The 13,482-nt window shown below is 35.7% G+C and overlaps 1 protein-coding gene across 1 annotated transcript; it reads left to right on the forward strand.

Moving 5' to 3' along the window:
• Nucleotides 1–791: 791 nt before the first annotated feature.
• Nucleotides 792–13,016, forward strand: LOC121419271 (cell division control protein 42 homolog). Its single transcript, XM_041613659.1, has 3 exons — nucleotides 792–1,485; nucleotides 3,370–3,428; nucleotides 10,399–13,016. Exons 1-3 carry the CDS (start codon nucleotides 1,176–1,178, stop codon nucleotides 10,894–10,896), a joined length of 867 nt encoding a protein of 288 aa, XP_041469593.1. The 5' UTR covers nucleotides 792–1,175; the 3' UTR covers nucleotides 10,897–13,016.
• The last annotated feature ends 466 nt before the right edge of the window (nucleotides 13,017–13,482 follow it).

Raw genomic sequence — 13,482 nt, forward strand, 5'->3', positions numbered from 1 at the left:
CGTTTATAACGCCCCCATGCGGTGAGACAGGAAGTTCCCAAGTTTCTCAAAGATTCGAAGGTCTCTAGCTCCAAAGCTATTGTGAATCGGGTTGTGAATCCCCTAGTGATATGAACGATTTATAAATTTATAAATATTTAAATCATTAATTTATTTATTGATGGGGGGGGGGTAATCGTGCAGGACCGAGCAGTATACTGACGTAGTAAACATCCTAATCTATCAAAGACGGTGTCATGATATTTTGACTGGGGTGGGGGCGTAATGATTAATGATGGCAAAATTTTCTCCATATGAGTAACTTTCGTTTGTTCTTTAAAAAAAATGTCTTTCCTATTTTTGATCATTTTCTCCTAGTTTTATTTCACTAGGCTTGCATCATCACAGTGTTTTGAAACACAAAAACAGGTAGGTCTAGGGGTCTATTCTCATATAGCAACCTCATCGGACTTCAAGGAAAACATTCAGATGGTAGTTTTTTTTTATTTTTTACATCGATGACTTACTGAAAAATAGGTTTGTGTGTGGGGGGGTGGGTGGGCTGAAATCGCCCCCATCGCCCTCATGATGAAGCTTGGATCTCGGACAACATCGCAGTCATTTGCACTTACGATACTGCCCTTTGATTTTAGCCGACTTGAGGTGACACCAGTGCACCCCAAACCCTTCTGTTATGGGAACAAGTGGAAAGACGACCAATCGCAGCGAGCGATCAACGCTACGTCACTACCGTACTACTTTAGCCAGCTTGTACGCGTACGTACAATACGACGCGACGTGACGATTCGATATCGATCAGCTGATAGGTTGATCATTTGGAGAAGCACCAGCATCGCAATAGTACGTCGCTCTAAGAATATGAGTGACTTGGATATTTCATGGAATATTTCAAAGTTAAATTACGGTAAATAGATCCGAGACACGCAAGGCCGAGGTAGTTCGAGCTAGCTGACAACACAAAAATTACGGCCATCAATTCAGGGACTGATTCCAAATTTAACTTTCGACAAAACCAGAGTGCATTCTATTCCAATTTTCTATCTATCGTCGAGAAGTCCAGCTCCAAAAAGTTTATGTCAGAGATCGAGGACGCCTAACATTGATTTATAAAAGTTGTTTTCATTAATGTTTGGATTACAAAGAAGACACTTCTCATTCCACATGTCGAAGTCTCGATGGTGCTAGCTGGTTTTTCAAAGGAATACCGGGACGTTGGCTCTTTACACGACCAAGTAGGACAGAACGAGGAAGGTGCCGCAATGCCACCGAATGTTCAACCCAGAGCTTCGGCTACACACCCACCGAGCACACCGAGTAGTTTAGTACTGCGGGCCGATTCGGATGAAGATCTTATTCAGTGTGATACCAAACTCAAATGTGTTCTTGTTGGGGATGGGGCAGTTGGAAAGACAAGTCTTGTTGTGAGCTACACAACAAATGGGTATCCAGTACAGTATGTTCCTACAGCATTTGATAACTATTCAGGTAATTCATCAATCCATCATCAGTACTTGAGATGGCATTTGCACTTTGCAGCCATTATTCCATGCTGGAGTGGAAATGTAGAATGGAAATTGGAGAATCCATTTCAATTCTATATTATCTATGAAAATGGTCATCACCTGGGGTGGGGGCAGTCAAATATTGCTGTAATGTTACACATGCGTGACCAAAAATAAGACTTTTTTAAAGACTGTTCAATGGTCAATCATGGGGTAAAACTTTTTTTTCAAAAGCTTATTTTTATGACTTGCCATAGTGTTTAGCACTTTCTTGGGTATGTTTTTTCCTCAAGCTTTTTCTCAGGGGATTTTTCCTAGTTTCTGAGAAGTGTTCGGGCCTGAGGCAAAACTTGTTAAGGGGTTATTCTGCACACAGAGAAAAACTGGTTTATGGGGTGTTTGGAAATATTTTGGTGTACATTTCATTGCCCCCCCCCCCCCCCCCCCGGGTCAGCATCTCTAACTTTCAATCACATGTCTTTATGCTAGTATACTACATATAAGTCAGCTCAGAGGATCATACTTGTACATGTAGTCAGTACTAGTTCCCCATGATTATTATGGAAAAGTTAGTCTACTATGAGTTCATCTTTGTGGAGTGGTTCTGGCAGTTCTCAGAGTGCTACATGTATTAAACTTTGAAACTTGCAATATTCAATTATCCATGTAGATCCTATCTGTGTTGTCATTTTCAAAATTTCAAGTGAAGTGTAGGCCTATATTCTTAGTGAGACACTAAGAATATAGATGAGTATAGATTCATGGCAGTACAATACTTAAATGCACAAATTTAATTCTCAGTTTCATGTTTAATAGATAAAATTGCATTGAATTTGAATGTTTTGTTTTACTCTGTATCTAATCTTTTGTTGGGGTTTTAGAAATAAGTTAATGTTCACATGAAGTAAGTTATTAAGTCATGTTTGTGAATATGGCCCTTGCAAAAACTGGTAACCAAGGAAGCATATTAAATTACGAGTGGCAACACTTACCTGTATGACTGTACAATAGAACAATGAAGATCAGCAATATAGGCAGATGGCAAGCAGACTAAGCAATCGAACATATCCTTTGTGCCCACTATTGATTTCTTTAAATCCTCTTTTTTGGTGTTGGGACATGCAGTATGGTTGTGCCATATGGTCTCATATGTAGTCTCATCACTCTCATGTATGTACAACCAGTATCTACATGTATCATGGAATTAAGAAGAGCTGCTGAAATAACAATGCAGCATTACCATTGTCTCATCTGTTTGTCAAATTTTCAATGATTGTTCAGTTTCAATTTGGAATTGAAATTTCACATTTTCAAATCCCCACCTTTCCTCTTTTTAAAGTGGAAAAGTTAGAGAATCCATGATAATCTTATATATCAATTTTAAACAACATTAATGTTACTCTGAATCTTAAAGAAAGATGGAGGTCTATTCAAAATAATTCAATTGAAACATGGGTATTTGTGTGCCTGTAAATGTAGGTGTGGGAACCTTTCAAGGTAGAGCATGATTCACTCTTCTATAGACTAGAACACTAAGATGCTTAAATGGCATCATTGTATTATAAGAAAAGGGGAGTCTCCTTTGGGGTTCTTTTGTTAGGACCAGGCTTTACAATATGAGTGTAGTGAATGACTCTAAACCCTTCCGGTTATGTTTTGTTGACTGTCACAGTGAGCCTGTGTGTGTGTTGAGAAAAGTCTTTGCCCCTTCACTGTTATACTGAAGAGAGGGCAATGAACTGAAGGAGCATTAACAGAAATAAGAGTAATAATCCTCGTCTTTTCCATTGTTGTTGCTAATCTTCCTATCTCCAAAAAAGCACTGCTCTGTACATTCAATTGATTTCTCCTTTTCCTTTTTTTTCAGTTGTCATAAGAGTTGATGAAAAACCAATCAAACTTCAAATATGTGATACTGCTGGGCAGGTAAGTCAATCATATTTATAAGAAAAAGTAAAAGTAAATTCAGTTTAATATTTCATATTTTATGAAATAGTTTTCTTCTTTCTAAAAACATTTTAAATCCATGTAATATCAACATCTATTTCAAAGTGTATAAAAAACCCCAGCTTTTTCATATCTTTATGGTCTGGATTTTGCCCATAATATATGACTTACAATAAGGTTTATACAGAGTTAATTGGATATATGTACCATGTAGGCCCTTCGTGTATTTACTTTGAATGAATCATCAACGGGCTAAGACCACTCATTGCTACACAAGTGTGAGATTCACATTGTGCAATACTGCATTTTACAATTACATCATGCCTATTACATACATGTACTTGTACAACTGTACCACATACATAATGTTAAATTGAAACAAATGAAATAATTTTAAAAGATTAGAAAGAAATATTAAAAAAAACTATTGTGAGGGGTTTAAAAAAAGAACAAATATACATGTACAACTGTGTAATTATACAGTTAGTTAGCAATTAACTTGCCTCCAGTTTGTGCTGTTTTGCCTACATGTAAAAGCAAAACAATGTTGTCCCTACACATACATGTACATCGGGACCAGTAGTGCCAAATTCTCTTGGTTCTTTTATCTGGAAAATTTTGTACATTTACCTTGTAGGAAGGAGACTTACGATAAATGTGGACAAAGAAAAACGTTGCAGATTCTCTGTATATCTTTCGCTTTATATTCTTTGCTTGACTGGATCTTTAGTGTTCAAGTTTAGCCAAATAAATAGACCCAACAGTGGTGGCCTAATCAGATCATGGCGCCATGGCTTCAATACCCTGCTGTGTGCAAAACTCTATACCGCCCATGTTTAGACAAGTTTTTGTTAGCCTTAGCTCATGCTGCTGAGTTTGTAAGCGTGAAGAAGTTGGCATGGCACGATACAAGTACAAAGACTGGAATAATATCTCACATGTATTGTGCCCAAACCCAGGTGAAATATTGGGTGCCACCATGGCAGAATGAAGGTGAAATGTTTGCCCAGTCATTCAGGAGCTTGTGAAATGTTTTGACTGTACGGTTCCTGTTTTGGTTGCAATGGTGTTTGGAAAATCCTTGGACTAGGAAGTGTAATGTTTCATTGCTCTATGTGATAGGAATGTTCAGCGATGGAATGTTTTCAATCATGTACAAATATTGAACAATGAAGGTGCACGCTTTGAACCTCCCACACTTTTGAGAAGAAAATGTAATAAGAATAAAATGGGTAGGTCTACACCTACACAATACAACATGCTGACCAGTTCAACATTACAGTTGGGTGTTCTAATCACACATTTCTGAATAATATTTTCATTAAAAACACAAGCTTTTATGTAACCTATTCAGTTCAGAATACAAATGTAAATGAAACTTGTTGGTCTCAAACGATGGTTTATAGATGTGTTCACCTCCCTGGTTGAGTCCCTGACTGAACAAGAAAATCAGATATCTTTACAGAATCCACTGAAGTGAGAAAAATAAATACCTTAGCTAGGATTTAGACATTTGTTGGCCACAACAAGAATAAGTATTGAAAACCCTTCCTACCATCAATTATATGATTACACTGTAGGCCTAATAAAATTGCAATAGATTGAGTTTTCACTCTTTCTCAGAACAAGAAAACTGGCCTCTCTTTCAAAGAGCAATTTGCAAGTCAGTTAAATCTTGTCTATGATACTGCATTCTCACACTGTATGGGACACAATACTACATGTACACCATAAATGAGCATACACCAAATTCTAATGCAAACTTATACTGCAAATTATAGTTGTCTCCAGAATTTCCTGAATACTACAAAATAATATAAATGTATATGCTTATTTTTGTGCTCATGCATAAATTCCATATGTTTTATGAATGATCCAAGTATTTTTAATGCAATTGAGGTGAATAGCGAGAATACTGAATGTGTACAGTATGGCAAGAATTTAATGCCTGGGGTGTCACGTTACCACTATAAAAAAAATTGAAGTATTGTGAAGTGAATATAATTTGATATGTTTGATTGCCTGCAGGTTATTCCAATCATTCCATTTAAATCATAAAATAAAAACAACTCATCAATTGGACTTGGAATTACAGAAAGATGAATCATGAAACCACAGCGCAGAGACATGCTGCACAAATCATGCAGAAACAGCGCATTGAGCCCAGACTGAGATTTTCAAGTTTGGGTGATACATGTAGATCGTGGTTGGAACATTATCTTTGAATTATTCCCAAGTATTTCTGGGGAGGGAATTCCATCTCTTTTGTAAATCTTTACAGTGTTTATTTAAGACTAAACTAATCCATTCACTAAACTTCCCAGGCCCATTCATCATTTAGTATATTCCCCTCCTTCTATTCATGGGCATGATTATTTATAGTTAATGAGATGCAAACTCAATACACCTTACATACCTCCCTAGAGAGTGCATTTTATTTTGCACAATGGCAATATCCTTTGAACAAATTCAAGGGGTGTACATGTCAGCCCCCTAGCCCTCAAAGGGCTGGAGTTTATTGTATTGAGAAAGAGAGAAACAGGTTATGAACCCTGGAATCCTACACCATACTTTCCCAGTACCCATGCCCTACTGAGCTGAGTAAGGTACCATGACCATGTCTGGATACTGGAATGACCAAGTTTTATATTACAACACTTGGGTTTCATAATTTAGGGGAAGCACTGACCTCTGTACTTGGTAATGGTACACATGCACACTAGCTGTAAGTCAGTGACATTGACATGTGATTGATTTTCATTTGAATATAATTATTCTAAAGAATCGTTTATATTCATGAATCACAAATGCATATGTTATTCAATAGGATTCATATATAGCAATCCTGAACACTATGCAATCATAAGGTTATGCAGGGTTCAGTAATATAATAGGGGAACACTTATCACCAATAATATTGGTTCCTGTTTTGTGGTTTAGGATGCAATTTTGTGGTTTGCATCCTTTACCCCATGTACTGACAAGAGCAGCAAAGGTGGTGATGAATAGTTAACTACACTCCACCATGTAAAATGAAAACAAATATTTGCAAGCCAAGTTGTAGAAGATGCCCTTTCACGTCCATTGTTCATAGAGTGTGGTACAAAGTATGGAATATAGAACACACAGACTGTGTAACCTTGACTTGCGGTGGATCTGACAATATACATTGTATTCCTGAGCGGAAGTTATTCAAAATTTATTTGATATAATGAAAGAGAATGAAAGACAAGATATAAGAACCAAGGAAAATCAGTGAATTGCATCTATAGGGCATACTTGCTTTTCATATTTTCATTTCAGGTACAGTATTAAACACATAAGTTGGACAAGGACTTCCAAAGTATATTTTATAGCTTATGATCAACCTATTTTAGGCTTAATGGGTAAACATGATAAGCATTTAATATGTACATACATGTATAAGGCTGTTTATATTCTTACAAATAATGGTGTACAATGTACATGTACAGGAAGATCCCTTTTGATTTATATGTGTGAAAACATGTAGGCACTTGGAATGAGAGATCAGCAGTGTGAAGATTCAAAATATGCACCAGAAAACTAGGTAATGTTATTTGTTAAGGCAACAAGTCCTGCAAACTTGATATTGAGTGCAGTGCTAAAATGTACTTTGCTCTGTCTTGGAAATCTATTGAACTACACCTATGCAAAAATTGGTAAACAGTACAAACTGAGACTACTTGTATACTCACCAACCTTTTTGTGCGCCATACCTGGCAAGAACTTAAGATTTTTTCATTCTTCTGCATGTTTCATTATGTACTCAAACTGAACCCTTGTTTGAATAGTCACTTTGATGCCAAATTGCTAATAATTTTTTTTCCTTTGTATACATGTCGGCTGATGAAAAAGTATTGGTGTTTGGCCCAAGAACTTTTATTAAAAAAAATAAGATCCTATCATCATTTTTGCATTATGTACTAGCAAAGAAAAATAATGAACCGTAAAGTGTACTGTAAAGGAAATATCTCTAATATCATTGCACTCTTGTCTGGTCTAGGTATCCCAATATAAGAATTGATGTGGTATCCACACACCAGATCGTTCTAGATTGCATGGGGTTCTATATTGCATTGGCGATGGTGTTAGAGACTGATATAATGAAAGTGATTCACAATGACCAAAGAAATTGATGTTGACATAAATGGTTGTGTCCTACATGTGCTTGCTTGAAGAACAAGTAGGTATATAAACGAAAGTGAGCAAGCAATTCTAGAAGTCTGCAATGGTTCTACACTTACCTAATTTTCTGGATTTGAGCTTGCAGCGCTGGCTGCATAGGATGTACATGTATTTTACTATCTTTTGAAATTTAATCAGATTTTATAGGCGATTTTTTGTTGTTGTTTTTTTTTACTTATTTGTGAAGGCACACAGTTAATTTCGTATGAATTTTTTTCACATCAATGAAATTGGTTTGATGTATGCCAGCAGCAAATTCATTAAAATAGTACAGTTTAAATCTCAAGGGAATTGGTAGCTAAAGATTATCTGTTTGCAATTAAACTAAAAGTGGTATCTCCCATCATTGAATCTGTAAAAGTTATAGCCCTAAATTGATTCCTGCAAAATCAAATACCTACTTCTGACAGTGACAATACAGTAAGTTCCCGAGTTCATGCCACCAAACATTAGTACTTTAAAAAACCACTTCAATTTGGAGCAATAGGATCTTACTATATAACTCAGTTAATGGTTAACCCAGTGTTAAGTGGATTTGTGATCTATGAAAGGGGGTAACCAGTGGATTGTTAGACAATATGACACATTCATTGGCTCAATCCATCAGAATATGCTTACTACACGTACTCACTGCTGGTTACAAACCATTTCTCCTATTAAAACACTTCCTATCTGCTCATACATTTATGCGTGGACTCTGTGACCACAATCCTTCCATAAAATATCCTGTTTTCAACTCCTTCATCCTTCTTACACCCTTCCAGAAAAACATTCTAATCCTTCTATTTCAACAGACTCCTGTTGATGAATTTGTTAGAATTCGGGTACTTTTTGGATTATCCACTCTGATTAATCCCATTTTATGTTCCCATCAACCATACAAAGTCTCAAGATACTCTCTCTCTGCATTATTTTTAGATTACGTACATGGTTGAGAAATTCATAATAACCTGTGTATCAGCTTCCGAGGAAAGTTATTTTGAAATATAATCAAGGTGATTGAATAAAAGATGTTAAGAAGAAAATGAAAAATGAAAAATCTTTGGACCCAATTTCTTTGCCCAGTATGTCTTTTGAACTTGAAGACACATCAATTGGCTGTGTTGTACTACAAGTACATTGCATTGGTGGTGGAAGCCAAAAAAATGAAGGGGGGGTCCACCTTAAATTTTGGGATGGACACAGGTAAAAAATTTGACAAGCAAAAAAAAAAGGTTATCAACCAAAATTTTAGGGGGTCCACCTGAATTTAGGGAGGGACAGGACCTCCCCCCCACCGCCTATGGTACATTGTAATTGTGAGCACATTTTAATTTAACTTTGGTGTTAATAGGATAAACAATTAATAAGGGTTGCTTCCATGATTAGATTTCTATACCAGAATTTGAAAATAGCTCTTCAATTCAAGCATGCAGTATAGGGTTTTCAATATTATGCAGAACGTTCACCATTTCTAGCATTTAATGCAATTTGAGCACTTGAATAATCATATGAACATGTGTAGTGGGTGTGTAATTTTACAATGACAGATACACATGTAATTGCCATCAATAAAACTTTATAATCTATCTGCATCATGGAATCAAAGGGTCATGTGTTTTATGTAATTATCATTGACAGGATGTCATAGGCATATAATAAATTCATTCATACAATACATTCATCATCGCCAGGTATCGATCAAAATCAATTTGGAATGTAGCTTATTGATATTGGATTATATCCATTGAAGGTATATAGTTGATATGTCCTTGGTTGGTTGAATTGAAGCATCAGGATGCATTGATCCTTGCCATGGTTATTGACTCTATCTCGGCATATTAGTGCAGATCCACTCCTACCTACATGTACATGTAGGTATATAATTGTAGTGTGTAGACAGTATTGTATTCTGACTTTTTAAAGATTATTCGAACCAAGGCTATTGAGGTCCAGTTTAACAATGAGCGTTTAAAATATACTAGAATATGGTACAAATGTCAGAACACCTCTCTGCACATTGTAATTCAAACCATACACATGTATAAGGCTACTGGTATTTGATGGTAATGTAAATAGAGGAATATAGGTTAAGTTCCAGGTAACATGGTACAGCTGTCACATGTTTGTAATATGTCTGACAAGTCTTTATGTCATATTCAAAATATCAGTATAGGTTGGGATAGGTGAGATTCAGCAGGGTTGTGTTGGACTCTTTTCAATGAATAGATGTCCTCAGCATGTTTTGCTCAGTTGCTGGGTTAGACATATGTATTACCATAGAGCTATGTAATAGCTCCATGGTATTACTGTATGTTTGTAAATCATACATGTAGATCATATGGATACAAACACTTATAGTGGATATCCAATGCAGAAAAAATGTCTACATTGATGATTGCTGCAGAAATATTGTCTGCGTTGCTGATTCATTGACAAGCAGAACTGCAACATGTGCACAATAGATCCATAGACACACATATTCATATGAACGAATATCAGTATTTAGATTTCAGGAAAAGATAAAACTTTGATTGAAAAGTGACAAATGATTTCAATAAATTTTCACCGATTAAATCTATATGGGCCCTACATTAAGTACATATTACACAAAACTAAATAAGTCTTTGATTGTTATTCTAATAATTTTTAAATGTAAGTTTTAACAAAATATTTGATGTATTATCAGATAAAGTTTGAGTGAATTGTATCTGTATTAGATATATAATGTATGTTTTCTTTGTTCATTTTTGTGTCGTTTCAGGATGATTTTGATTCTCTGAGGCCCCTGTGCTATCCTCAAACAGACGTCTTCCTGCTGTGCTTCAGCGTTGTCTCACCCACCTCATTCCATAATGTCTTGGAGAAATGGCTACCAGAGCTCAGACGTCACAACCCAAAGACTCCTATCCTGCTGATTGGAACACAGTGTGATCTCCGTACAGATGTTAACATTCTCATAGACCTTTCAAAACATCAGGAACGTCCCATCTGTGAAGAGGAGGCATCCATGCGTGCAAGTCGTATCAATGCTGTGGGTTATATTGAATGCTCTGCTCTTACCCAGCACAATCTCAAGGAAGTTTTTGATGCTGTGATATTAACTGGACTAGAGTACACTAAACCACCTAAATCATCAAAAAGCCTGAGACGGAGATTGAGTCGAAAAGAAAAAATCCCACCTCCACCCAAGAGAGCACAGGACACAAAACCTAAAAAGAAAGGAACGATCTGGAAAAAGCTCTGTTGTATCCCAACATGAGACCTGTTGTGAGTGTCCTCTTTCAATGGAACATTCAAGACTGTTCATTACAGAAAAACGAACATGCCAAAGCCGTAACTCATTCTGCAATTGTTAATGTGAATGTTTGATGCTAATTTAATATATTTGTCGTCATGCTGTGCAGATGAATACGCGGCCGATTTTCTTTATTGATGTTGCAATATGTAAAGCACTAAAATGATGTTTTAATAACAGAAATGTAGCAAAGTACAGTTGTTTGCTTCCCCTGCTGTATGCCTCTGTGGTTAGTCCAAACATAGAGCTATAGCTCTATGGTCCAAAACATTTTGTTGTAAATGACTGCTGCTTGTTCAAAGGTACCTGGGAAAATCTGGTTCTGTCTCAACATCGGTATGATTTTGCAAAACTTGTGAGACCACAACAAAGAGTACTATTAACTACATGTTTTCATGAATTAAATGGTCTAAGTTTTTATTGTTTTGGCTTTCTTCTATATATGTTTCGGCAAGAATGCCATGTTCTTTTAATATCATCAGTTGTACTGAAATAATTACTCATACATGTACTCTAGATTTTAAGTTGCCCTTACAGTCTGATTTTGATGGTCTATTTAGGGCCCTGTTCCATAAAGAAATGTAATCAATATTGTAGCTTTTTTTTCCATGGTTTTCATTGACATAAAATAACTAAAATTATTTTTACAGGGAACCAGAACACCACATACATGTATGTGCTCAAACATCAATACAAACAATTACTGTAATTTTTTAAATCAAACTGTAGCAACTGGTGTGAAACTATATGACGTTAATAATTATCAGAATTCCTAATTCGGGAAAAATTGTCGCACATGTATTTGTTTTTTATTTTAATTCATGTTATGTTTCTTGCTCTGTTGTATATATTTAAGAGATTATTTGAAATTATATATCTTTATAAAGAGGACCACATGTTTGCATAAATCATCTTAAATGAAAAATAAAAAAAAACAATTCAGATGCTCAGAACAAGTAATACACTGTATGGTATTGCTTTCAAATATTAGTGCAACTGAGCAAACTTCTGCGTCATGGCATTGATGTTACATGTACTTCTAGTCAAATGAGGAATTTCACTAGTAACATTAGTATGTACTTCCTAATATACTATTATGGAAAATTTTGATATGCTTTTGATGAGGTTACTACCAGTGAAGCTTCAACAGCGAATGGAATTATAATACAAAAAAATATTAAGTGTATAATACCAAAATTTTGAGTATTAAGTTTATACTACCATAATTTTTACCCCATTTGGCACAATCAGAATAACTTAACGGATTATGAAATAATCAGTCTGTATTGATTTTAATTTTTGTTCTCAATCATATATATGTAAAATTGTACACCACCATAAAGTTTCAAGGATGGTTGTTCATTTTCTTCTACACACTTTTATTTTGAGCTCAGATTTAATCACTTCCCATGCTCTCCGATATTCAGTTATATCACAATTTTTTTCGGGCAATAGATAGTAAGACAGATATTGGTGATGAGCTCATTCCTTCTACAATCATTTAAACATCACACAAGGTTACACAACAATCTTTCCTTTATTTCTCAAGTGATTGTAGACAATAGCTCCCCCTACCTGGATAGGGTCATTGTTCACATTGTTGGTATTTTAACATCAAACTATGGAGGGTTGAGGTTTTCCTTTTTCCATGCATAGCCACCCACCATTTATAGGTTGTATGAATTTGTAGACCACCCAGTTAAAACATGGAGCTCATGATTAAAAGTAAAATGAACAAAAAATGAACTTCTGAATTAGGAACTTGGAAAAGAAAAAAATCTGAAATTATCCTATCTGTCTCTCCTTTCGAAATAAAGTTGATCCCATATTTCCTGTCACATTTTGATAAATATACTTTGAGATCAAGTTTGTTTGAACCTGTGACAGTGAGTAATGGTTTTTGCACAATATGAAATAAAGAACATGGCATATACTTTACATGCATGTTCTCTCCCCTCCCTAACAAGACTTCAGAAGGTTGATGTTGGTATCTCTGTAATAGCTCCATGTTGGTATCATTGTTCCGCTAAGACTACAGAGCGTTTTTATTGACTATCAAATAAAACTGAATTGGATTTATTGCATCTCTGTCTCCACATGTCTGTACTTGATGTTTACAAGGTATACAGTCCTCGTGTTTTGTGTGAGAGATCCCTCTATTATTCTCCTGGCATTGTTTCCTTTCAGGCCTGGGATGAGCCTTTCATTCTTATGGGAGGACGCCTTCTTTTGAAGTGATACAGGCAATCTCTTTGAAAAAGAACAATTGAGGAAAAAGAAGTGAAGATTACAAAGATTGATAGATGGGGTTCATTCAGAACCAGTATTGTTTGCCCTGAGTAGTCGTACCCTCTTCGCAAATATAGAGTATTACCACATTGTGTTTGATACAGATGCCTGTGTCCCTTTCAAGATTGGTATCCAAATATGATGCCTTGCTTTAGCTCTACTATCAACATACATTGCTATGATACTCTGTACATTTGTTTGAAGTGGGTATGGCATAGAAGTTTTAAAGTTACCTTGGAGTTGAAAATGGTAGGGCCTATA

Source organism: Lytechinus variegatus, chromosome 7 (genome assembly GCF_018143015.1).
Source record: "Lytechinus variegatus isolate NC3 chromosome 7, Lvar_3.0, whole genome shotgun sequence".
In the NCBI taxonomy this organism is placed as follows: domain Eukaryota; kingdom Metazoa; phylum Echinodermata; class Echinoidea; order Temnopleuroida; family Toxopneustidae; genus Lytechinus; species Lytechinus variegatus.